This window comes from Podarcis tiliguerta, assembly GCF_965153285.1.
Source record: "Podarcis tiliguerta genome assembly, chromosome: 3".
Lineage (NCBI taxonomy): Eukaryota > Metazoa > Chordata > Lepidosauria > Squamata > Lacertidae > Podarcis > Podarcis tiliguerta.
Window position 1 is genome coordinate 79019663 of NC_139536.1, and position 27592 is coordinate 79047254.

The window sequence follows — 27592 nt, forward strand, 5'->3', positions numbered from 1 at the left end:
AGATGCATTGATTGGTTCTGCCCACAAGGTTGCCATATCTACAAAACTTCCTTACTGGCATGAGATCTCTCACAAAAGGAAAGTGGCTCCCACGTGACTGCAAATGTGCGAAAGGAACTGAAATGATTTGCTTTGAACAGTAAAGGCCCAGATTTGAATTTGTGCCCAAGGACTAAAGCTTGAGCAAATTGTTGCCTCACAGCATAACTTTTTTGCAAGAAGGTTGTGCAAATAAGTATTGCTCAGCAACTTTGAACATAGAGAAGTACCATGGAAAAAGCTACTTGTCTAATCCTATATACAAATGGACTTGAATGCTATTGCTAGCAGAAACAACTGTGCATATATAATTGCATGTCGGTGGTGGTGGCAGCTTTCTCTCACCTCTGCCTCAAATATGCTTATCTTCATTTGCATATTTGTGTATGCTGGAGGAGCTGGAGTATAGAGATTTGCTCCAGCTAGTGTATGCCTGGTAATAAGTGAACAAGGCAACAGAACCAGATTGTCTGGGGATATCTGATGTTTCCAGTCTGCTTCTCCTGGTATTTATTAAGTGGTGAATGGCAGTGTCTGGTCCTGGCGAAAAGAACTGATTAAGTTTGAAAGGTTTGTTTGGGAGGAATTCAATATCATGCAGTTACAAAGGTTCCCTCAGTGCAGGCATTTCTGCTTCCTCGGTGGAACAATCTCCCCTCGCCTCCCCCCATGTGCTGTTCTAGTGGTTCTCCCACCAGAACCAATTTCTGAAGGTGCAGGGAACACATGAGGGGAGTGGGGAAAGCCCAATTGTGCTAGCTAAGTCCTTGTGCAGGCTTCCGCTAGCTGAACCAGTTAGGCTAGTTTGTTTGTTTATTTTATTTAAACTCCACCTTTCCTCATATGAGCTCAAGGTGGTATAAATAGTTTTCCTCTCATTATTTTTTAAGTAAAATATCTATACTATTATCACAGAGCAATTCTATACATCAATTAGGCAAGGATGCCCACACCTGTGCTGGTGGAAAAGCCACTATATACATGCTCAGCTCAGGAGGGAAGAGGAAAGCTGTGTGGTGTAGTGGTTAGAGTGCTGGTTTGGGACTGGGGTACCCCAGGTTCAGATTCCCACTCATTCATGAAGCTCACTAAGGGACATGGGCCACCAGTCTCCATCTTTCAGCCTGACCTGCCTCCTGGGGTTGATATGTAAATTAACACACCATATAGTTCCCCAGAGACGAAAGGTGGGATAAATCAATATCCCAAAATGGTGCATCCTTGGGAAAACAATCAAAATCCACTAATCAGTTATTGTGCTGTTTTTCTAGAAAAAGAGGGTGCCAGAACTCACTATGAACACCTCCCTTGTTCTCTTAGAATGGCAAGGATGCCCATCTGAGAGGTGATTGAACTGAGTTCCCCCTGTAAAAAAAGCCCTGGTGCTTGTGATGATGCTTGCATGCCACTTACTGATAGAGAGAGCCAGTGAATGACAGGGATTCCCCACCCTCCAGTATACCACCTGACATCACCACATATATAGCAATGTCACAACAATGCAATCCATCAGCCCTGATTATACTACAGGCAGGGTTTGGAATCTCCTTGTGCTCCTCACAATTACCGTATGACAGCACAACACATGAAAGAAATGGAGCCCACGCAACACAGCACTCAGGTAGCTGCATCTGTAGAGAGCTCACATAACCCTTTAATAACAAGGGTTAAAGACCTACCAAGGAAGGGGATGCCAAGCAGCCAAAGGGAATGGTCAGGATATGCAACAAGGGGCACCACAAACAGACACTGATAGCAGCATTCTCTAGTGACTCATTGCACAAGGTACAAATTTGGGAAGCATGAGATGGGAAACTGAGACCTGCTGGGGGAAGAGGCAGCATGCTGCCACTCGCTTTTTGCACGGTCAAAAAACCAAAAACAAAACCCACACACATAACTCACAATGCCATGTCAGAGACAAAAGAGAACAGCAGGAGAACTGCTAAAAGAGCTTATGCATAGGATTGCACTATTAATCTCTCTTGCTACTGGCTGCAATAATTATTGGCTGTGTGTTGTGTGAATTTCATTTTCAAGCAGAAAAAGGTTGATAGCAAAGATGAACAATGTTTTTTGTTTCTCGCCAACTCTCATAGTTGATAGTTGCTTGTTTGAGAATTACAATATTCGTCTTTTAGGAATGAACCTGAAGACACAATTAGGTTGTTTTATATAAACTGTTGGCTATTAATAGTAGTCATATGGATTTTTGTGTGCTAGTAAAACGTTTACCGCAAATGTTGAATTCTTTGGCTTGCCTGCTCAGTTGTTTTTATTTCCCAGGCTCTTGTCTCATAACTTATTTTCAGTGTTTCTTACATCTGTCTTTCAAAGTGTGCAGATTGCAAGACTATGCCATGGCTAACAGCATTCATTGCCCAATATACTGAGTAGTGACAAACAGAGCAATCCACGATTCCAGAGGAGACTAAAGGAGTGGAATCAAGCAGTGAATCCACTGCCATGTCTGAAGCCCTGCTATTCTTGCTGTCTAGGGTAGAAGGGGAGGGCAATTTTACAGTTTTTGCCTGTTCGCTCCAGGCTACTGGAAAAGGTGCTCACTTTGGATACATCAACAGCTCTGTTCCACACTTCTCCTGTCTTGCAGCCTTCTGATAGTTACTGCCGTTGGGAACACCACGGGTAGTAGTGTGTGCTCTGCTACAATTTTGGTGGATGTTTTGGGGGATGCCCTGTAGAGGTGGAGCCCTGGCCTGCAGAGTCTGGTGGAGCAACATGTCGACCTCATCCTAACCCCACCCTGTGGCATGGATCAGGGGTTACAATGTCTCTGTTATTGTAGCTGGTTGGATGCATGCCTCCTAAGAAACTGACATTCTTATCTCAAAGGGCATTGGAACCTATTACAGTCATACCTCAGGTTGAAGTAGCTTCAAGTTAAGTATTTTCAGGTTGCGCTCTGCGGCAACCTGGAAGTAACAGAGTGTGTTACTTCTGGGTTTCGCCGCTTGCGCATGTGCATGTGCAGACACTCAAAATAACGTCATGCACATGCGCGGAAGCGGCGAAATGTGACATGCGCAGACGCGCAGTCACATCTTCAGGATGCAAACGGGGCTCCGGAACGGATCCTGTTTGTATCCAGAGGTACCACTTTTACTTTAGCCACTGATTCTACTTTAGCCACTTAATTTTAAACATTTTTATCTAATTTAATATTATTGTACAATAATAAGGACTAAAGAATAGTAATAGAAAGAGGGGTCAGAACAGATAGAAATAATGCATTGTGATAGAGAGTTAAATGAATGTAAATGAATTATATCATCTGCTACTCTTGAGAGGGAAGAAGGGGCATTCAGAGTAATCAGTTTAAGGATTCTAGCTTTGTTGAACTTGGGATTCAACCTCAAGAATAAAATGTAGCTCAAACATGGCACCAAATAAGTGTTGCATTCCTGTATCCAGGCATGCTGAAAGGAACAGTTTTCTGTTCTCTTTTTTTTTTACCAGGTGGAGAAGGGAGGAGGCAACTGAGAGTGGGGAAATTGCACAGGGAAGGGGATGTTTAACCCTTTCCTATCAACTATTTCCCGCACTTTAAGTCGTTCTTCACCAGCAGATTTTCCCTCTGTTAGGTTCCAGGTCCATGCTTGCTAGGGAAAACAGAGTTGAGAGAAAGCTCTTTGCAGAGTTTTGTTCATTGTGCTGTATCTGTTGAATTAAATTAACATGAAAGCAGTTTATGTCTGTGCTTTTATGAAAGCAGTGGCCAGATGAAGTATATGACAAATTAAAGAGCAAAGTGATCTGCCATGTCAGACATTTATAGCTTTTTAATAAAACCTAAAATAAGGTTTGCTAAGGACACTGTGACACTTGTATTCTTAGAAGGGAGTCTACTGCCCCATGAGGCTTGACAAGAATCCAGGTTGTTTCCACTGAGCATGAGATTTTATTACAGAGCCACTCCCATCCTTTAGTCAGAAGCAGCTGAAATTCACCAAGGAAATGCAAAACTACTAAGGTGAGGAGATGGAAGACCCACTTTAACATCTGCTACTGTTGCAACATTCAATCTACATGCTTCATTTTTTTAAAAAAAGGACAATGAGGAAGCACATAGCCTACCATCAAAAACATATGGAACATTCTTGGGAGTAGAGGGGAGATGTTAAAATGTGTGTGTTTGGTTGGAATTGTTTCCTGTCCTGTACTTTGTGCACACTCACACTGGTGATAGGGGTGTGGAAGTATTCGATACCTTAAAAGTAGTCTTCATAAAGGGGGTGTTAAATCACTTGCTACTGGTAATATTGCAGCTGATAGCCATTAGGTCCATGAGACATTTGCACATTTATACTCCACTGACAGTTGCAGATGCTGTGCTACTTAAATTTTAAGTGGGGTGGGGGGATGTTATTTGTGTGCAGAAGAAACACAATAGCTCTATGTCAAAAGTGTGAGCTTGAGAGGAGCAAGATGTTTGAACCCCAAAGTAACTTAGTAGAAATTTAATGGTTCATGTATTATTCTTTTTTAAATAATCCTCCGGAGACTGCTTAGTAAGGCTTTAGCATTCTTAATTTTTACAGCATGTCATTGCCACTTTGTGGCATGTATAACTTTAATCTGGTCTACGTTGTTTATACTGAAAACAACTGGGAATATTCACTTCCCAGGTGTGACACATGGAAGTGAGGGAATTCTGTGTTGAAGATCACAATGGTCTAGAGAAGCAGATTTTCCCTACTAAGCATTTGAAATGTATGTTAACAGAAATTTTGCCTTTTGATGGATCTTATGATTGCCTTGTTGTCCCTTTTCCTCCTCCTTTTAAAACAAAATAAGGCTTTTGACTAGAAGTCAAATTTCTTCATGAAGTGGTTTATAGAACACTTTCTTACATGTTATGCAGTTTGCATAACCTTATTTAAGGACGTATTTAGTAATATTTTATTTAATGTGTTATTTTGATGTGGACATCAGCCTTGTGGGAATAATATGTAACTAGTAATTCAATTATCATAATATGTAAAATATATAATTCTCCAATAAATACAGTAAAATACCAAACGTTTTTGTGTTTTTGTGTGTGTGTGTAAAAGAGAGAGAGAGAGATTACTTTAAATACATTTGGATTCAGTTACAAGTTACTTCATCCTTTAATTCTTATCAAAACAGTGTGTTTTCTCCATTGTTTTTACAGTAAGATATTGTTTCACAATGGGATTACTGTTATTTTATGAGTTGGACCATATTGAAACTATTTCTTGTATACATCAACTTTCCAGATATCTTTCCAGTGTATGTGCCCTCTAGCATTCTTTCTATTCCATTATGTAATATTACCCTACACCATAAGCTCAAATCAACATTTTAATGCTATTACAATAATTTTGTAGCCTTTGTAAGACGACTTCTACATGTTTTGTGCCCTGAGGACACCTCTTCTCATTTCAACAGGTGTGCTATTGAAATCTATTAAAATAAGTCTTTTAAAAGGAAGTCGAATACATAATTTCAGATTGTTATTACATTGTAGTAGTATAATTAAACAAACGTTAATTTAACCTTGCTGTGTTTGGTACTCATCCTGTGCTTAAAAATAAATAAATCAATGTGTTGCAATTTAGTAGCAGAGCTTAACATAGCCATAAAGGACAGGATTATATTTTTAAAAATCACAAAGGGATCGGTACTTGTTGGTAATCATTAGCAATGACACAAGTTAATTTTAAATTTGATGAAGTACCGTAAGTTCCATTTTATTTTTCAGGAACAGCATCAGTGGCTGTTGCAGGACTTCTTGCTGCTCTACGGATTACTGGCAACAAACTGTCAGATCACACAATACTGTTCCAGGGAGCAGGCGAGGTAATACACCATTTATCCAATTCTTATCTTTCCTGTTATTTAACTTTTTTAAAAAAGTGAAGGTACATATGGCAGGTGGTACTGTGGTCTAAACAATTGAGCCTCTCAGACTTGCTGATCGTAAGGTCGGCAGTTTGAGTCTTCATGACAGGGTGAGCTCCCGTTGGTCTGTCCCAGCTCCTGCCAGCCTTTCTGTTTGAAAGCATGGTAGCATGAGCAGATAAATAGGTACTGCTGCTGCAGGAAGGTAAATGGTGTTTCCATGTGCTCTGGCTTCCGTCACAGTGTCCCATTGCACCAAAGGCGGTTCAGTCAGGTTGGCCACATGACACGGAAAGCTGTCTGTGGATAAATGTCAGCTCCCTCAGCCTGAATGTGAGATATGCGGCACACCCCAAAGTCAAATTAGACTGGACTTAATCGTCCAGTGGTCCTTTACCTTTACATATAGCTTTACTATTGACTAAGGCTAAAAGCACCTAATAAAGTTATATTCCTGAAGCTAAACAGGTCTGAGTGTCTGGATGGGGGTTTGCCTGGGTTGGAACCCTATGTACACCACCTTCCAGGATGAAAGAAAGGCACAACAGATGCATAACAATAAACAAATAAGCTGGCCAGTTAGTATATAGAACCCAAAGGCTCCATTGAAGCATTTCCTTGTTAAAGATTAACTCCTGATATAAACATTTGGCCCTTGCTGCCCATTCAACCCCCTCGCTCCACCCCCTCCATCATCATCAATAATTTTTGATATGAAAATAACTTAAGTTTAAAATTTATAGATTGTGTCTATTAAGTTTTCTTCTTCACATTCACATGCAATACATCCCCTTGAAGGTACCTTCAGTCCTTCCCGTCATAATATTTGAAGGCTATCACCCAAAAGAATCAATTTATTAACAAGATGCAAGGTCAATTAGTAAAAAACAGTAATGACTACCACCACACAAAAAAATCTTTTTCATGGCATAAAGCAATTAGTAATCTAGTGTTACCTTCATATAGGTTTAGAACACTGAAGAGCATATCTATATTGTCTGAAGTTCTCAGTCCTGCTTTTCCTTTCCCCTACCTGAGATTTGTTGTTGTTATTGCTGCTGCTGTTGTTATGATGATCAAGAACTGTATGCAAGATGGAAACTAAATGGCTATTGTCCTTTGAGCCTTACTGTTATATGTAGATAGATAGATGTCAGTCTTATTGAGTAGCTTGGGAACTTTTATGACTCAACAGAGTTGTCAGATATTGTTTATGTCTACTTGTGATCTTTAATGTTGTATTCATCCTTTGGAATTTTTGGAGCCTGCTACGTGTATGTCACATAACCTTTTTAGAACCTGGCGGGAGGAGGTCCATTGGGTGCCATGTCACAGTTATTCTAGGACATCTGTTTGAAAAAACATGCTTCTTGCCTTGTCCAGCTTTCTGTCATAACTTACATAACTTTCTAGCATGTCTGCAAGAGATGCCATTTTCATTGGATACAGAATCAGAAAAACAGTAAGCAGTTGTTTCAAAATTAAACAGATATGGATTATTCAAGCATCATGTTTGCTTCTCACTCTTCCTCATATATATCTCCTATATTGGGGTACCAAACTGTGGTCTGTGGACCACCAGAGGTACAGGAGTTTTTTAAGGTAGGCTGTTTCTACAGTTATTGTTACTGTGGCTAATAGGTTCTAAAAGAGTAAAGATAAGCTATAAAACTTGAATTTCATGACCTAATTATTTTCTCTCTCCTTTTTCTTGTTAAGGCAGCTCTGGGAATCGCCAATCTGATTCTTATGGCCATGGAAAAGGAAGGGACACCGAAAAAGGCAGCCATCAAAAAGATATGGATGGTTGATTCCAAAGGATTAATTGTAAAGGTGATGCAGATTTTTCCTTATTCTACAAATGCATATTTGAAGTATTCCACTTTTTCTGTACATTATTGGTTGAAACAACATATATATGTCTCAATCTGTATGTTCTTAGGTCTCAGTGATGTCTCCTTTTCCTTACACTTACATGTGTTAGAGGTGGCTAAGTAACCCAGTAAAAGTGAAACTGGGTCAGTGTTTTTTGGAAAGATAATTATCCCCATAATTTCCTTAGGTGATATTCTTTGACCCTGATTTGGATTTTTTTCAGCAAGCTGACTAACATAAACACTAAGGGTGTGTTTAACTTTGTTTTTATCTTCCATGAACATGTCAATTTATGTGAGTGTGTTCAGCAATGTAAATCATATTGTGTTGTATCAAATGTTAGTCATACTCAGAGAAGACCCATGAAAATTAATGGGCATGACTAACCTAGGTCCATTCATTTCTATGGGTCTAGGCTGAATAGAGCTTAGTTTGATAGTTATTTATCAAAAGGAGAAAAAAAATGGGCCGCCAGATGCCATCATGATACAACTTGGAGAAAATGATGTGGCTGATAGGAAGGGCATCACCCTCATATTGGCAGGAACCGCAGATCTCGTCGCTCTGCGGGCAACACACCCTAGTTTGACCATCTTCTGGTCTGAGAACCTGGAGCAACACCACTGGTGAGGTGCAGCACTGCCTGCACATGTCAGCCATTCATGGGAGAAAGTTAACTGAGCTATGTCCTGCATAGTACAGTTGGGTGGTCATATCATATGCCACCCTGGCAACACATTTGATAAATTGGACTTATACCAGCCTGACAGAGTATACTTATCACCAAGTGGCAATGAGGCCTGGCTGATAGATATTTACTGGGGCCTATAGGAATGGTTGCAAATGTGATTGGTTTGTTGTTAAGCTGGCAGGGAGGGGCTGACTCAGATGGCAGAAAAAGGCATTGGGTTGGATCCATAGTCTAAGTGCTGGAGAGTCTGTCTGGTGGTCCAGACAGGGGGCTGTCGGACTATAGAACATCCTACTGGCATCCTGGTGGGACCACCCCATTTGATTTGTGTCATCAGGAGACACAGGATCGACCCTGAAGGAGCAATCAATCAGCAGGTGGGTTGATTGATTCAGGATGCATACCCATGCTTATGCCATAGCTTACTACATTAGTAATAAAAAAAAGTTATGGCCAGTTTCAATCCCATAATATTGTCTTGTAATCATTTCTATTCATTATAAGATCACCACTCAGATCACTGGCCTGCTGGGCTTGGGCCCACAAACATGAAGTTATTTATCAAAAGGAGAAAAGAAATGCTGATATAAGAGATAATTTCCTGCTGATATTTTCCTTTATGTTTGCCAGACTTCTACTTAAAGTTCAGCTGTGTTGCCTCAAATAACTCTATTGCATAGTGATGGAGAGGAGATCATGCCCTTCCTACATGCTGTGGTTTGCTTATGGTATCAGCAGTGGTTAGAAAGTCAAAGCTGCTGGGTGACTACATCAGTTACTTTTACTTCATTTCTTCCCCATGCCAGAGCTTGACCAAAATAAAAGTGGTCATTTATGTTATAGTTTTGAGGTTCTTAAAATTAACAAGAAAAACAAAATAATACAGCTGATTTATTCAACTTCTTCATATGCTGTTTGCATAGTTTTTTATGGTTGGTCTTAGTGAAAATAAACTTTGATTTGCTATTGTATTCTCATCTTTCCCTCAATTGATGTCTTTCTCTTGTCACCATGTGTGTATAAATGCATTCTACTCCCCTGGGTCTTTAATGACTGGTAGATTGGAATAGTGAGACTTGGAGTGTGCTTTCACATAAAACTGTAAAGTTTAAAGAAGCTTTATGATGCAGTTGAGGAACCCTTCTATAGTTGGCCTCACATGGCTATTGAGGTTGTGTGCATTGATTTTGTGCAATCACTATAACTTCTGGCTAGATGGATGACGTTGCATATTAATGTTATTATAATATTCCTGGAGTTGGATGAGTTTCTCTATCCAAAAAGAGGAGGTGATGTTTGTTGTTGTTTCCTCCACAGTTCTATGCAGTCATTAATATTACATGGCCCATATCTCCACCAAAGAGTTAAGGTAAAGGTAAAGGAACCCCTGACCATTAAGTCCAGTCGCGGACGACTCTGGGGTTGCAGTGCTCATCTCGCTTTACTGGCCGAGGGAGCTGGCGTTTGTCCGCAGACAGCTTCCGGGTCATGTGGCCAGCATGACTAAGCCACTTCTGGCGAACCAGAGCATCGCTACCAAGGAGAGTAGCATGTAAATACAGGAAATCCTAGCAGATAATATTACTTTTCTCCTAATTTATTTGTCTCTAGATAAGTCTGAATTAAAGGAAGCAGAAAGTATCGAATGTTTCTTTCTGTCTATCATTCTCATTTATATTTTGCCTTTTCGCTAAATAGCTTATAGTGGCATGCATGGGATTATCACATTTAATCCTCACAGTAATCTTGTGAGGTAGTTTAAGCAGAGTTAGAGACGTGACCAAGGACATGCAGTCAGCATCATGGCTAAGCATGGACTCTAAGCCAAATCTTCCCTAATTCAACATCAATCCAGAGTGTGTGACGAATGCAGTTTGCCATCACCCACAGCCAACAGTGCAGGATGCAGATTTGGGAGTGAGTGCTGATGACCTGTTGTCAGTGGAGGAGGAGACTTGAAAGACATGGATATTTAGATGGGCAGGATGTATAGGGACAGCTGTTTTGCCATATGATTTTGGAGGGCAAACAGTTTGTATGGGGAAGGGGATTTAGACAGTAAACAGTTTGGAACTGTTGCGATGGAACTGGCAATTAGATAAAGTGGCAGTGGAGGGTGAAAGGAGTTTGAAAGAAAAGATATGGAGGTGGTATTTTTAAAAAGTGACCACTAGCACCTTCCAGAATCAAAGTAAATGTTTTTTCCGTGACAAAGTTGGTTGAGGCCCCTAAACATCTGCTATTTTGAGAATCTGGCCTTTCAGCCCAGTTGAATTCACTTTTCAGGGAAAGGGATGAGAATAATCAAGTGGCTTAAATGTGCCCGAGCGTCATTGGATTGCATTCTTGTGGTCAGGCTGTTAACAAATAGATGCCATGTTTTTAAATTGATTATAAAAGAATCAGAGTAGAATGGAATGGGAAATGGTAATAAAAAAGTAAATGCACCAAGGTGGTATGGTTGGGAAAGTTTCTTTGCATGAAAGTAATCAGAATTTGGTGAAACTTAATGAAGTTAGCAAAGTGAGAACAAATGGATTCAGCCTGAGAGATATGGCAGGGGAGACTTATATGCATAGTTAAAATAGATTAGCAGTTTTTAAATTTAAAATATTTTGCACTGTGATAGATAAGATTTGTGTTAACTATATTATAACTAAAAAAAAGACCTTTTTGCATTTATAAGTTAACTGTGTTTTATGCTAGTTTTTTGTTTTTGTTTTTTAACTAATGTTTTATGTATTTTCTTAAAATCCCAGTGACACCTGCTGGAGTATTTAAAAACAGCACTGTAGTTAGTAGCCCAGTAATTTTGCCCTGAAATTGGCCTTCATGAGTATGTCAGAAGGTGACCGAAGGTATTGTGGAGGGGCTATGAATTTTTCATTTTGGTCACAAAGGGGGCCAGGTGCAAGTTTCTCAGAATAGTTCTGTGGTAGCAATACTAAGAAAATGTATTATAACCATTTATTAATTGCTTGAGTACATATTTATATCAGCTGAAAACCCAGTAATTCATTCTCTAAAGAAAACTTTATAAGAGAAGAGGGGGATGAACAATAGCTATCCCCAAATAAATCAAGGGTGAGTTGAAAGAAGCTGGCATGATCTAGCATACAGCAACATATTTATTGCTAGCCATGTGACAGATCTATGCTATGTCTTGTGGTCACCCTGAACCATATACTGCTGATGATAATATATTGCTTTCCATTATATAAATACCAAGACTTGTGGTTACCAACCAGGGAAGTGAAGAAGAAAGAGAACAAATGCAGTGAGGTAATTTGTACCAAAGCACAAACCTGGAAACGTGTGTTTATAATACATTTTCTAAATGGAAAAATGTAGTTGTGTTATGACAGCTTTTAAAACCCTTGTTCTCTTTATTCATTCTGAACTTACACAGGTCCCTGTTATTATACTTTTGCCTAATTTTGGGGGTGGGGGGGCAGGGAACCACAACACCAAACCACATAATTTGCCACAAAACATCAAAATAGGGATTTGAAGTAGATTTCCTTTAGTTGTATGCACTTTTTCATATTTATTGGACATTACTTCTTCAGTTTGAATCATGATGGCTCTTGGGGGCTGCTTTTGTAACTTCCACCCCCTTCAGATTCAGAAGTGAGCTCTCACTGACATAGAGCTTTGCTGTGGTTACTTAGGAGGGCCTACACTTCTGGAGGCACAAAAAGCATGCCTTTTCCCACAATGCCATTTAAGGGATTCTGTTCTATATAGTGTAAGTGATAACTGCCTCTTCTTGAGTGCTGAATTCCAGTTCCTTCACACAGCTGCAGTTACTCCAGGTTTGAGACCTGGAATGGTGCGTATCACCCCTGCTAGCCAGCTCATGGTGAGAAATACTACACTCATGTTTTTGAATTTCGGAAATCTAGCATACCTATTATCAGTTAAAAAGCATTCCTTTTATGTACTCAGTTGACCATGTTCCTGTTCTACCATTCCATGCCACACTCACTAATGGCAGTGGACCTCAAAGAAATCTTAAAACCCACCTTCTGCTTGCTATCCCTCTCAGAAAAGAAAATTCTCTCCATAAACATCCTAGCTAGGCTGCTGATAGGCATTTTAAGACCACCTAGTTTTAGAGAGAAAATCTTGGCTTTATTATATGCCCTTCTCTAAATTCCATTCAATTTCCTCTACTTGAAGCTTGGAAAAGAATAGACAAGCCTCTTGCGAGCTGTGTAATTAATTACCGGAGAAGTGCAAGTTGTTTCTAGTCCTTCATTCTGTATATTAATTGATTCAGGGGGCCAGGTGCCAACTTTACCAATCAGTGGAATACAAGAGGCAGTTTGCATTTTTCATTTGTCCGTTGTTTCTGTTGGGGGCAAATGAGGATACCCATTCACAACCATTTAAGAGAGTTTTGATGCAAGGTCACTAAGCAGATAAGACATTCAAACAAGTTAAGCTATTTCAGGGTAACGTTCCTCATGAATTTTGATCAGAAGGTTTGGGGTTTTATCTGAAAATGAGTGCAGCTACCTTCTCCCCAGATCTAATGGGTTTTCACCAAATGGACTTTGGAAGGTTTTCTCACACAGGTATATGTTAACGATTTTCCAAAAGTTGTATGAACACATCTCCCTCAAAAATCCTATCTATTGTTCCAAAGAGTTACAAAAATGCTTAGTAAAACCTACCTGCTTTTAATTGGGGGAAGTGTAATATACTATCAGAGAATGGTTGTAGCAAGTTTTGCCACGTGGCTGGTATTGACTCATAAGATGAGAGAAGATAGGTGTGCTTTTGAGGACAAGTTGAGTCCTTTCACTGAGACAAAAAACACAGAATGGATGCAAATCTATATTTCTAATAAATTAATTCTCTTTTTAAACTTAGGGCCGTGCCTCACTAACAGCTGAGAAAGAACAGTTTGCCCATCAACATGAAGAGATGAAAAATCTAGAAGATATTGTTAACAATTTAAGGCCAACTGCTCTTATAGGTAACACTTACATCTCTATTTGTCCAACCACCTATACTACCTTTGCCTCTTTGTTTTATTGTTTGATATAGACACTGTGAATATGCATGCAATGTATAAAAATAGGTTCTGAGTATGTATTATTCTTATTAATTGAATTTGTATATTGTCCTTCATTCAAAGATCACAGAACAGTCATCTAACCCCCAACCCCCCCAAAACCATCCTCAGGAAGTGATGTTAGCAGTTATAAAATAGCTTTGTTTTGTTTCCTTCAGAGGTTGAAACCAGGTGAAGCTATACAAAATTTTGAACTGTAGTGTAAGTAATGGATAAGCGATGCATTACGTCAGGAAGAACTCATAGCTTTAGGTCAATGTATACTTTTTAATCCACTCCCTGGGTTATGTCCTTCCTCTCATTTGCTGCCTGAGGCATAATATAATCAGAATACTGCGTAATTTATCCTTCCCCCATCTTTAAATTCTTTTCCAATAACTGCATTACGAATAAAAATGTGCACATTTACCTGAATGTAGTTACATTGTTTTGTAGTGAATAGAATTTAGAAGGGATTATTCTGTACGCTTTTTCTGTGAATGAAATTTAAGAGGGAATGTTCTGTACCCTATTCTGTACAGGATACGGTACAGAATAATCACTACTAAATTCCATTTACTGAGAAAGGGTATAAACAGTTACATTCAGGTAGCTGTGTATATTCAAAATGCAGTGTATAGCATTGAGTGTGGAACATGAAAAGAATTTATTTAAATACCATGTTTTTCTGCTGTGTATCTGCTGTGTAGCAAGAAAGACTGATCAAATTTGAGATTGTTTTTTTCTGTATGGATGATTAATTGTTAAAAAATCTCTCCTTGCATGACAGGGATTGCTTCGTTGTCTGATATTTTCCCAAGGTTTTCTTTAAAACATGTCTCAGCAAATGCCATATATGGAGTCTTGCTAGACACCGTTCAGGAAGAAGACTTGTTATTGTTGGACCAGAAACAATTATTTTAATAAAAGTAGCCATAAAGCATAAGTTAAATTATGTTTTCTAATTTATTATACCCTCTGGCTACAAAAGGTTGACATTCTTATGATTAAGTGTCTAGAAGCAAAATTGACATAAACTCTGCAAAATGTAGTGCCAGTACTTGTTGTTTAGACCAATTAGCCTATACAAATTATGGGAGCCAGACTTTGAACTATACTTTCTTTGAGAGGCCTAAGATATCAGAAGAAAAACAAACAGACGGACAGACAGACAGACAGACAGACAGGAAGATTATATGTTAAACTGCAGCGCTTCAAGACTCAAGCATCTATCTGTTCGTACAGCTTAATGCAACTCAATTGAATATGTGTCAAAATTACACCTACTTAAGATTCTGAAGTATCTCATTCTGGGCTGGTCCCCTTGAAATATCTCAAGCACCAGCTTCATTGAAATGAAATGTCACAGTGGCACATTTCCTTTGCATATGAGTGCAACAGGACAAGTTATGGTGGGCTGTGCCCTTTGTCTATGAATCGAAACAGTTACTTCATCCAAATTTCCCATTGTCTTCCTCAGGAGTTGCTGCCATTGGTGGTGCATTTACAAAAAAGATTATCCAGGATATGGCTTCCTTCAACCAGAGGCCAATTATTTTTGCTCTCAGTAACCCAACTAGCAAAGCAGAATGCTCTGCTGAGGACTGCTACACGCTAACTGAAGTAAGGAAAGAACCTTGATTGATATTGAATTGGTTGTACTTAATGTTATTTCAGCAGCAAGGTAGAATAATTAGATTCTTGACCTATATGCCACACGTACACAGAGAGAGGGCTTAGAGAGAAGACATGGCTGAAGGCGGGGTGGGGTGGCAGGTAGTTTTCTCATACTTTTTGCTATTACATCTCTAAATTGGCAGAGCTGCGTGGGACCAAGGAGCTTTCAATCCATTGGATTCAAAGCTGCCATTGCTCCAAGCTGCCGTTGCCCCACCCATAAAAGATCTCATTTTGGGGGGTTATATCTTGCTATTGCTTCTGCTGCTGGCTTCTTTTACCTGGTTCCAGATGGAGCCTCCACTGTAGCAGAGCTCCCCCAAACTGGTGGCATTTCTTCTTGTTAGAGGAGAGGCACAAACCCACCGCTCTGATCCTCTCTAGCCATCAACCTGGGTATGTTGGAGCAGCAGGATTGTTCTCTAAGCCATATAACTTGTCTTTTAACTGGTCCATTGACTTGGGAGGACGTAGCTGGAATGAAATGATGTATAATCTAAATCCTGCTGCATATGAATTGCAGTCTTTATACTTTCTCTTTGGGTCAAGTACTTTCCCCTTGGAATTTCTCTACTGATGCAGGACAAATTTATAATTCTATAAATAGAAAACAAATATTAAGCATGTCCTATTTGCCTACCGAAATGTATACATTAGAGTGAATGCAGGAATGCAAATATTTTAAAAAATATGGTTACAATGGACAGCTCCACCTGGTAACCAGAGCTAAAAATATACTGAAATACCTAATCTTCCAGCAAAATGTATAAAGCAGGCCATTATAAATCTACATGACACCAAGCTAAATGATATTCTTTTGAATAACTATATAGTGTTCTTGTTTGTGTTCCATGCATATTTGCAGTTCTGTAAGTTAAACAAGGATCCTTCTGTTTAAAAGTTAAATTTAATCATGTAGGCTGCAATCCTATACCTATTTACCTGGGAGCAAGCCCAACTGATCTGAAAGGGAGTTATGTCTGAGTAGACATGCACAGAATTGCATTGTGAATCCTTTTAAGAAGGCTGACAAATAAGCATTTACAGACCTTATCTTCCAATGCTGGCAGTTTCATGCACACTGGACCAACTATTTTATTTGTTTCACTCAGACCTCAGCAAATAGCAAGTTAGCCAAGTAGGGCTGTTGGATTTGTATTTCTTTCATGGCACTTTTTACCTTAGCAGATAGAAGCTGTGGCCATAAACTGCATTAGAGATTATGATGGCATCACTGTGAACTATTATGGTTCTTCCTAGAAGAAGAGGGGTTATTTATACACCCCCCCCCCATTTTTGCATGTTCAGTATGCGAGCGACTTGCATACACATTCATCGTGTCAAACCCAGAAGCAACCCAGAAACATCACAAAAACGTCACAAAAAGGGGCAGAACAGGTGGGGCAGGAACAGGATATTTGCAGACTTTTTCAATTGTGTTTCAAATATACACAATTACAATTAAATGTGTGCTGCCTTGGAACGTAACCCCCACATAAATGGGGGGGGGGTTGCCTTTATATATATCTCACATATAATGTGAGTCTCAGTTTTGCATACATGCATTTATGTGGATGGCTGAAACTAGTTCTGAAGATACTAAATTCCAATTCTTCCTAAACTTAAAAATAAAGTAATAGATATCATACGAAATAGACATAATTCCATTTTGTTATCATATGTCTCAGCAAGATATCAGACACAAAGAGACATTATGATACAAAAGTCTACTGGGTTCAGATGGGTTTGGAACTTGCCTTGATGCTGACAATGCACCGACCAGAGAGAGACTTATTTAACAGTACATAGTTAGAATTGCAAAATTCTTGTTTTGTGACTTTTGTGTAAGTTTCTGGTATACTGTAGTTACTCTATGAAAACACTGTTTCATAGATATAGATGCAGGTTCTGATTTTCCTCCAATAACATATGCAAAACATTTGTTTTAGGGGCGTGGCATTTTTGCAAGCGGAAGCCCTTTTGATCGTGTCACTCTTCCAGATGGACGCACATTTTTTCCTGGACAGGGTAACAATGCTTATGTGTTTCCAGGAGTTGCCCTCGGAGTCATTGCATGTGGAATAAGACATATAAGTGAAGAAATTTTTCTCACAACTGCAGAGGTACTGACTTATATACCTGATAATGTCTGCCCCCAAAAGAATATGTATGGCACATCAGTTTATGACAGCATGTTGTTGTAGGGCCTTCAGACTGGTAGTTTGGGGTGAGGGACCTCAGCCTGAGGACTGAATGTGCCTCCCCCCATCCTGACTCTCAGAATCTGGCCCTCAGAAATCTCTCCAGACCACACCATCTTCCCTGGCCACACACACCTGAATACTATCTGAAACACTGAAACTGATACTTTCTGTGTAATGGTCGCAGTATAAGGTAATGAGACAGGAATTCAGCAGAAATCTGATGGATTAAACCAGCGCTGAAACAAAAACTGTACTTTTCCTATTACATAGCCTGAATGTGTATTGAGGGACACATGCCTATGGTTAATATACCAAAGCCTCTGAGTCCTAATTTTGGGTGATTCTCTTACATTGTTTTGAGGGAGGAAAGAGTACTGTTGAACCTGTTATTTATTTCAGAATGTAAAATCATGCAGAACTGTGAATTTCTTCTAGCAGAGAATTGGCAGCAATTGCTCTAGCAAGTAATTTGTTGCTGTTCTCTCTCTCTCTCTCTCTCTCTCTCTCTGTGTGTGTGTGTGTGTGTGTGTGTTTGTTTAAAGAATGGCAAGATTTCCTCACAGAAACCCCAGGTGTTACAATTTTCCATCAAGGTGTTTTTCCCTAGGGAACCATTTGGACCTTCCATGTGCAAAAAACAGGAATAAGCTCAGACTCTCTCCACTAGCTTTGACCAACCAAGATGGGCAGTGATCCTTCACATAGGAGGTGACTGAGGATAAGTTGGTTAATTTTATCCTCATGGCTAAAACCTTTCCCTGTAATTTCAGTTGGATATGGCAATTCTCCGCTCTAAACTGCCATGTCTATTTTAAAAGACATGGCTTCTTAAACTTTCTAGAATGGGCTCATATGTATAGTTTGCAAAGTGCTTTGGAAACTTCTTAAATGAAAGGTGGAGCATGCGAAGCCTCTCAAATGTCAAAATTGAGAGGAAGTCAGCAAAAATTGGTTTCTTTTACAGACTCTTTTAGCAGGAGTGGAAAGTACTAGAAAAGATAGCAATACTTTAAAATAACTTCTTCAGGCAGACATCTGTTGATGGTGATACTGAGTGCAGATTTTGCCATCTAGGTTAAATGTTAAGGTTATGCACTTAACTGTGAGTGAGCCCCATTAAACTCAGTGGGATTTATTTCAAAGTAGGCATGCTTAAGATTACAGTGTACACATATCTCTTCCCTGCACATACTCTCCTAATGACTCAAAGTCTGATTCATAGTCAAATTGCAGCTACAAGAGCACTTACGTCTGGTCTCAATTATGCTCTGTAAACTTTAGTGTCAAGTAATGGGTTGGACAATTGTGTCTGACCTGTGAAGAAGTATCAGGGGCAACCCAGTCTGATGGATGGGGTAAAGTATGTATGTATGTATGTATGTATGTATGTATAAATAAATAAAGCATTTTATCTCTTCACACAATGCATAATTGAGAGCAGGAGATGCTACCTGAGAGCCAGTGTGGTGTAGTGGTTAAGAGCGGTGGACTCGTAATCTGGTGAACCGGGTTCGATTCCCCGCTCCTGCACATGCAACTCCTGGGTGACCTTGGGCCAGTCACGCTTCTCTGAAGTCTCTCAGCCCCACTCACCTCACAGAGTGTTTGTTGTGGGGGAGGAAGGGAAAGGAGAATGTTAGCCGCTTTGAGACTCCTTAGGGTAGTGATAAAGTGGGATATCAAATCCAAATCCAATAATCCTGGCACCATAGGAATACCCATGCTTCCCAGATACCAAACTTGAATGTATTTTTTAGTATGAGAATCTTTTGTAAACTAGTTTGAGATCCCTGGGATGAATGGCGTTTGGAACAGGCAGATTCACTGGCTGAAGTCCCACACCTGGCTCAGTTGGAGATTCTCCAATCTAAGTCCTTCATCCTGACTCAGCCAAGCCTCAGCAGCTCAACTGGGACTCAGCTGGTTGAACCAAGGCCCTGAAAAGGGGCAGGAGCAGGACAGGATGGAGGAGACCCACCCCATTCCAAACTCTGTTCTTCTCAATCATGCAACCTAGCAACCCAGTGGAAATTACACTAGCAAAAAGGGTAGTGTAAATCAAACTATTTTAAAGGCTTGCTTTCCCTCTACCAGGCTAAGGAGTAGACCTGCTTCTGAAAAGAGTTTGAAATAGTGGTAAATTACATTGGCATGATTTATTCCAACATAAATTATGCTGGCTTCTGATAGTTTGGATTTCTCTACCCATCTTGATCCAGTCCATGGAAAAACAAAAGAAGAAACGATATAAAGCCAGCCTGTACAATGGATCTTAACCAGGGAATCTTTTAAAAAGATAACCTCTTCCCATGGCTTGCTAGAGGAAGAGTCTGTAATGAACAGGGATAGGAAAAGTTTGAACATGAGTTTCTATTTGTAACTGTGGGTATGTGCACACTGTGTGATCATGTGGATTCAGTGCTGCTTGCAAGCGTCTTTTTGGGGTGCTGTGCACATGACATCATCCTCATGTTGTCTCTGTCCCATAGTACTTGTCAATCTAAAGCACACTCTGCTGTAACAGTTATAATCCAGTTTGTGTTGATAATGCACTTCGCAAGTGCATGTGCCTGCATGTGTACACAGAGGACACTTCCTCAGGCCACTTCTTACAGAGGCAGAGCTGCTGGTGTTGTGGAGCTGTGCCACTCCCCCTTACCATGTTTAACTTGTCTGTGAATAAAATAAACAAAAGAGTAAGCAGTACAGTAACATAGCTAGCTTTGCGTACCAGTATATATTTTCTGTATGTCAAATACACCCCCCCCCCAAGAAAAGGTCTGCGAAAACACAAATTGAAGGAAGAGGAATAGAGAACACTATTGCACTCTAGTTTGAAAACATTCCCAACTATGTGTACAGACAACATGGATAGTAGCTGCCACTTTAGATGACGTTATCATGCAAAGGTGTATACAACTGCAAACTGCTACGTACAAAAGTGCACTATGAGAAAAACTCATGTGCTTTTTACAAAGGCTACATGTGTACACAGCCTATGGGTCTCTTAATTTGTCACCTGTCCATTTAAAACTGATTTTTAAAAAAATAAAAACACAGTTTAAGCATTGTAAAAACAGCAAGTCCTGTTTTCAGGTGTTCTTACTTGCATGCCAAGTAGAGTTCAGCATTGATTTGTGGATAGTAAATCTAGGGCCCTGTAGACTATAATGCCATAATTGTAGGCAATTTTAATGTGATGACAAGCGGCATTCTTCTAAGCCTGATGAAGCAAAAGTAAAATGTCAGAGAATTATGAGCTGATAAATTATTCTTGCAACTGCCCATGCTATGCTTTAGTCATTCCAGAGATCACCCTATTAACTTTTCAATGATAGAATATGTTATCAGAAGGGCAAGGTGTTCACTCTTGGACAGTACCCATGGAAAATCGAGTAGGCATTGTCATATCATAGTGAAACTAACAGCGCAATAAATTAACGTTTATAATTTGAAGTTTAGTTGCACTGATCATGATGTTGTTCTACCATTAAATGTACACTTGGTGGGCACAGTAAGAAGAGTGTTATGTGTTATCTTTCAAGATTTGTCCTCACCTTTAAAAGTATGACTGAAACACTGGCCAAGAGCCAGATCCTTAAAAGTCGGGAAATCTACCAATGAAAGGTGTGTGTGTGATCAGAAATTCCACTTGCCTAGCACCATCTTTCATGAATGCGTGTAGTAATTTATTGCCTGCCTCTAACCTTCTCCTTCTTTTTAATATGATTATAAAGGAAAGTAAGAAAAATATTTCTCCAGTTCAGAAATTCTTATTATTCAACCCTGCCACAGAGCAGGCATCATTCTTATGTTGGCTTTTCATTATATGGTAATGGATGTTGCCACCTTTTTATGCCTAAATGTTTGTAACTTGATGAAAATCAGTACATGTCACGTAGCAGTATGATTCCTTTTGCACCAGTATGCAAATGTAACTATGATTCCTGACGTGTGAGGGGTAAGAAATCCCAGGAAAAAGCAATCCTACTGATTTGCCACAGGAAAAACAAACAGGTTTATATCTCCTTTTCTTTTAGCTCCCCCTTGTGGATTCATAAATAATAAATGATTATACTATAATAATGATTGCCTGTAGTTTATTTTGCCATTTCCTTAAAGAAAGAAAGAAAAAAAGACACACAATCTTTATTGCCTATTAAGCCTGCTTTGTAAATTAGCCCACAATAATAGCCTGGGGTGTCTCACAGAGGAGAGACAGAGAGCCCTGTCATTTCTGCATTAGCCTGTTACATTTCTAGGCTTGGGTGCAGAGGAGAAACAGAGGGCTCTGCCTTGCGCACCTGCATGTAATTCCTTGCTGTCTATGGCTGCCACGCTACAAGTCTCTGTTAAGAGGACTTGTCTCTGTTAAGAGGAGGTGGGAAGTACAACTTTCATAGTACTAGGCAATTCTTTCTCCGAGTAAAAATTCTGCTGCTCGTTTGGGTATTGATGCATTATGTCCTGATATATGGTAACTTTGCTTTTCCAGCAAGGTGATTTCTGCTTTCTTTTGCTCGCCTTACTTGTACTAACTACTCTGGTTTGTTAGAATTTTATTATATTTTAGCTTTTTTAGCATTAACAGTGGTACCTGATTATTTTTGTACTTTGATTGTAATGTCTTATTTCTGCTTTTCAAGTGTGTGTGTGTGTGTGTGTGTGTGTGTGTGTGTGTAATCTCAAAGGTATCCCTGAAAGAAAAATAACACTGAAGGAAAATCAGGATCATAGAACCATCCATTATAGGATCAAATCTGAGAATAAAACTGTATATTTTAAACTCTCAACACTAACCGCCTCATAGTTTGTGAAGCTTTCCTGCAGATCTTCTCTTGCCAGTCAGTTCTTGCCATCTCTTGTATAGTCCTACATCCTGTGTCTGTCATCACTGCTTGCCCCAAAGGCAAGGTGGCTCCTCCAGTTCCTTGGGAATTACTTAGATGTGGATTAGAAGTAAAATAGGGGAGATTGCCTCCCTTTTATAACCTTATTTAACTGATGGAGTCAAGCACTCTGTCAAGCAGATTCCAGTCACTGTCTACATATTTGTTGTGGTTAATGATTTCCCACAGTACTTACTGTGTCCAAAGTGCTTTGCTATTTCTGTCTTCTTAGCTCAGTGTCCTATCTAAATAAATAACCACGACAGACAAGTATAATCCCGCTTCCACCCATGCTGCATACATTGGCCCTCCACTCATGAGTATTGGTTTCTATATGTCTCAAACTTAGTCTCTTTTAACTCCCTTAATAGATTTTCAAGTGTAGGTTCTCAGGATGCATGCAGCATGATTACTGAGAAGCACTTTGTATGCTCTGGAAAATTGCTATATAAATGCTGAGTAAGACTAAGAATGTCTTTTTAACCCCCCACCCCCATGCCTATGACTAATTATTTACTAGTTCCATCCTTTTCCTTGTGTGCCCTATCAGAGACCTTTTTAAAAGAGGTGTGCTCATGAGGGCTTTCTGGGTGATGAACATGGTTCTGTTTGACTTACCCTATGCTCCCATTTCATTACTGAAGCGGGACTTGATAAGTCCAGAAGTTTATTTCTGTGAACATGTTCATATGAAAATTGAAAAAAGCTGCCCATAGTGCAGATTTGAGGGGGTGCTGGACAAAGTGCCCTCTGGTTGGCTCCCTCCCCTTTGGTGGGACCTGTAGGGCTTGCTTAGTGACCTTAGCAGTAGCAGTGTGCCAAGCAATGAAGAGTGGCTGGATCTTGTTGCCATTAAAATTTCCCAGTGCCCTGGAGCAATGCTGTCAGAAGCATTGTGGGAAATTAAAATTGTTGCTTAGAGAACAGGGCTGGGGAAAATAAAGAGAGGGGACAGCTGCTTGGGCTCCTGGAACTTGCCCGAGGATGTGGCTGCTGATGCTGGCCATAGCAAAATGGTTTTCTACTGTCATAGAAAAATGGTTGCATACATCCAATTTTGGGCAGTGGGTTTTCAGATAAAAATACCCGTTTAATGAGAGCTTAAAAGAACATGTCTTATGTTTTGTTCCTAGGTCATATGTCAACAGGTCTCAGATAAACATTTAGAGGAGGGCCGTTTGTATCCGCCTTTAGTTTCAATTCAAGATGTCTCTCTGAAAATTGCTGTGAAAGTAAGTACATTTTGCATTTCCTAATTAAGAATAGACTTATTATGATTTGTCAAAGACTGAAGGTGGATTTCATTATTTGATACATTTATTAAATAAATGTATTAAAGATCCTTCTTCCAAGGATCTCAAGATAGGAATCAGTTTTCTCTGTTCCTTCCCCCTTTATCCTCAGAACAGCCCTATGAATTAGGTTGAGAGGAAGTGACCAGCATAGTCATTTGGTGAGCTCCATGGCTGATTGGCAAGTTGAACCCAAGCCGTCCTAGGCCAATATTCCACTACACTGCACGGCATATATGATTTCCCTGATGGGGTGAATAGCAGTTGCAGGGGTTTGGAAAAATGTCACTGGAGGAAAGGTTAACCAGTCCAAATTCACGAAAATGAAAAGGGACAGCAGACCATGGTTGAAACTCTAGTTTGGTCCTTGTGTAGTTGTGTCCTTGATCTTTCACCCTCTGGGCCTCATTTCCTTTTTATCTCCCAGGAGGCTGGTTTATTTTTATTGCTGAGCTGGATAGAGATAATCTTTCATGTAAAGATCAGTCTTTGTTGTCAGTAAGCTTCTAATCATGAACTCATTCCCTCAGGCTTATGTAGTAATTGGTTCCAACTGCATGTAGAAAGAGTTGTCATATTTCATCTCTCTTCAAGTTTATAATAAATATATTTTATAGATGTTAAAACACACTTATGCAAGTTTCTCTGCGTAAATTCTCCAGCATTCTTTGTTTGGCAAAAGCGTTTGTGAACAGCACTAGAAAATTTGTTTCGTTATAGGAATAATTTTGTTTAAGTTAGAAACAATAGTCAGTATAATTGATGGGTTTGTATTATCCATCTAGCTTCTAGTCTCCTGGTTTTTATCTGAATTGGAAATATTTAACTTGTAATACTCTCCAGCCTAATAAAGCACACAAGAAACACTAACATTTGACTTCATCTCAACTTCATATGTAACACAGAAATATTTACAAGAACATATTCAGATATATTTTAGTAACCTACATTTATAGGGAAATGTTCTTAGATGTGAGAAAATGAATGCTTATTAACATGTATATGGAAAAGAAATGAGTATGCAACAAACTCCCATCAGTATTTCTGATCTAGAGTATTGGCGCTGTACCAATGGGAAGCAATTTCCTTCTCTATAAATTTAGCAGTTCTGATTAATTTTGAAAGCAAATTTCAGAGCAGAATATGTTGGGTTGATGAACTGGCATGACAGGATTGAAGATTTTCTCTTAAGTCAGCTCATGTTTGGTTTCTTAGGCTTTCCAAAATCATTTTGGCTACAATAAATATGTTTTGGTAAATTTATCAAGGTGCAGAGAATTGAATGTTTTCATACCTTGCTGTAGGGGGAAAGTATCCATTCTACTTTTAAAAAATGTACTTACAATGGATCCAAACTTGCCCCTTGTTTACAAAGAAACCTGTGCCTTGTGCATTAGAGATCTTTTTGCTAGAGTGACTATGAGGTATACTCTTAAGCATGGGTAGGCAAACTAAGGCCCGGGGCCTGGATCCCGTCCAATCGCCTTCTAAATCCAGCCCATGTGTTTTTACATGAGTAGAATGTGTCCTTTTATTTAAAATGCATCTCTGGGTTATTTGTGGGGCCTGCCTGATGTTTTTACACGAGTAGGTGTCCTTTTATTTAAAATGCATCTCTGGGTTATTTGTGGGGCCTGCCTGATGTTTTTACACGAGTAGGTGTGCTTTTATTTAAAATGCATCTCTGGGTTATTTGTGGGGCCTGCCTGATGTTTTTACACGAGTAGGTGTGCTTTTATTTAAAATGCATCTCTGGGTTATTTGCGGGGCATAGAAATTCATTCATTCTCCCCCCCCCCAAAAAAAAATATAGTCCGGCCCCCCATAAAGTCTGAGGGACAGTGGACCGGCTCCCTGCTGAAAAAGTTTGCTGACCCCTGCTCTTAAACATACTCTCTTAGAAATATGTCCCAAGGAAATCAGTGCCAGTTATGTCCACAGGCGAGGGTGGTGAGGACTGGGCTATAAAGATCCAGTTCACACATTATATTACCATTTTTCATCTAAAAAATGAGGTATGTGACCATGGCAAACATGTATTCAAACACTTACCATATGTGAACACTCATTAGAAAGCCCAAATTAACAGCAGCTCCCTGTTGAGAATGCATTCTGTTACAAACGTGGGGTTGTTTCTCCAAGTGTGAAATACAATCCAACCAAGAAAAAGAATCTAAAGCAGAATTCATTTCAAGATGTATATTTTGCCAATCTCTTCCAGAAAATTGGGTGCATATTTTCATCTTTTCATGGCTAGATTATAGCTTCATTGGTATCAGTCTGATAAGAATCTGATACTTGATATCCAAAAATTGAACTTTCTTCATTATACACTATGCTACCTCTCAGGTCAATGCAGAAGTCTAACAATGAGGGATTTGTCTTGCTCTCTCAGATTGCAGAGAATGCCTACAGCAACAACACAGCCACTTTCCACCCTGAGCCAGAAGACAAGGAAGCATTCATCCGCTCCCAGATTTATAGCACTGACTATGAAAGCTTTCTGACAGACTCTTACACCTGGCCCCAAGAAGCCATGAAAATACAGACTGGGAACTTTTAACAGAAAGACAGCAGCACTGCAACAATACTGGAAGCACTCAGATATTTGGTAGCTTTCAACTTTTGTCAAATCATAGCACAATTTGTCAGAACTCAGGATATATTTCTTTTCTTTTCTAGCAGCACTGAATACTTTTTAAAGCCATGAAATTTTGGTAGAATTGTTACACTTCTTTCACTTTAAGCTAATTAATTAAGCTAAAATAGCACATGCCTAAGAGAATATAAATCAATTTAGGCAGTTTTTAAATATTTCTTTTGAAGGGGCTCTACTAAATTAACTACAGAGCAGTACTGTAGAAGCACATTTACAATGTACTTTTCATATACTTAGACATCTGTATGAAATTATGGTCATATATTACAGTTCTGCGCTTATATTCAGATGAAATTTTTTTGCAAACAAATGACAAAGCAATATATCATCAGTATGATCAGTTTAAAAGCGTCTCAGCTATTTCTTTTAATATTTTTCTGGTGATACCTATAGAAAAAGCAAGATAAAAAGCTAAGTACTTCTAACTATAAGTTTTTTCATGCCAGATCAAATGTTCCTAATCAAGGAAAAGTAGTTTGAGTCAGTAGTTTGCTAGGCATGTGCACATTCTTAACAGAGAAGCCATCCGGTAAACCAATGACAAAGAGGCATCAGTCAGGAAGGTTACTGGATGTTCCGTAGCGTAACTACTCATGCCTTAGTGAATGAGCATGTGAACTATGCAATGTCTGGTACAACATCCAAAAGAGGTGCTCATGTATCTTCTAATATATAGCCTTTGTACAGTTTGGGCCTGAGATAACAAAAATATTTTTTTGTGTGAACCTGTTACTACTTTGTGGCTCAGCTTGAATATCTGCAAACTTTAGTTAATGGCGCTGGAAATTATTTGTATTTGAAGTGCTAGAGCACAGATGGACAACCTGAGTGCAGCCCTCTGTCTCCCACAACCTTGTCCCCAATGCATCCTTGGCATCTACTGTGAGCTACCAGTGGCGAAACAGATTACTCAATTCCTGCCCCAACTGCTTCCTTTCCTTCATTTCTAGGCTGGAAAAAAGGAGCCTCTTTCCCTCCACCCACCTTGGAAGGAAAACTGAAAGGAAGGTGTGTGAATGGGGGAGATGGCGATACAAGGGAAATGGGGAGTGAATGAATTGCTGTGAGTGCATGTTTGTGAGAAAAGGGATGGAACTGATGATGGCTTAAGGAAGGACATAAAAAAGAGGTGTACCCACTCACTTTGGCCCTGGCCACCGCAAGTGCCCTCAACCATTTTCCCCTTCACCTCAAAAATATTGTCCACTCCTTCCCTAGACACCTTAGATTGTGGGGAACAATGCCTATCAGGATTGGACTTAGATGCGGCATTCATCTGGCTCAGTACAAATCAAGCCCCCTTACTCTTGCAGCCAATTTG

General features: G+C 39.5%; 2 protein-coding genes across 12 annotated transcripts in view; one reads left to right on the forward strand and one right to left on the reverse strand.

The window, feature by feature from the left end:
• Window positions 1-23447, reverse strand: part of PRSS35 (serine protease 35) — a 152528-nt gene extending 129081 nt beyond the window's left edge. For 8 of the 9 annotated variants that reach the window (XR_014508885.1, XR_014508886.1, XR_014508887.1 and 5 more), the window contains exon 1: window positions 22232-23447. The gene's annotated coding sequence lies outside the window, so the exon portion shown is untranslated. Of the gene's footprint in view, window positions 1-1333; window positions 2937-22231 lie in introns of those variants that run through there. The other variant, XM_083431198.1, reaches the window with a different exon arrangement.
• The window catches only part of ME1 (malic enzyme 1), a 116493-nt gene extending 89493 nt beyond the window's left edge, over window positions 1-27000 (forward strand). For all 3 annotated transcript variants that reach the window (XM_083431176.1, XM_083431175.1, XM_083431177.1), the window contains 7 exons: window positions 5783-5880; window positions 7642-7755; window positions 13367-13472; window positions 15031-15173; window positions 17177-17350; window positions 23454-23552; window positions 26008-27000. In XM_083431176.1, coding sequence (XP_083287302.1) covers window positions 5783-5880; window positions 7642-7755; window positions 13367-13472; window positions 15031-15173; window positions 17177-17350; window positions 23454-23552; window positions 26008-26175 — 902 coding nt within the window. In that variant the 3' untranslated portion in view covers window positions 26176-27000. The remainder of the gene's footprint in view (window positions 1-5782; window positions 5881-7641; window positions 7756-13366; window positions 13473-15030; window positions 15174-17176; window positions 17351-23453; window positions 23553-26007) is intronic.
• The last annotated feature ends 592 nt before the right edge of the window (window positions 27001-27592 follow it).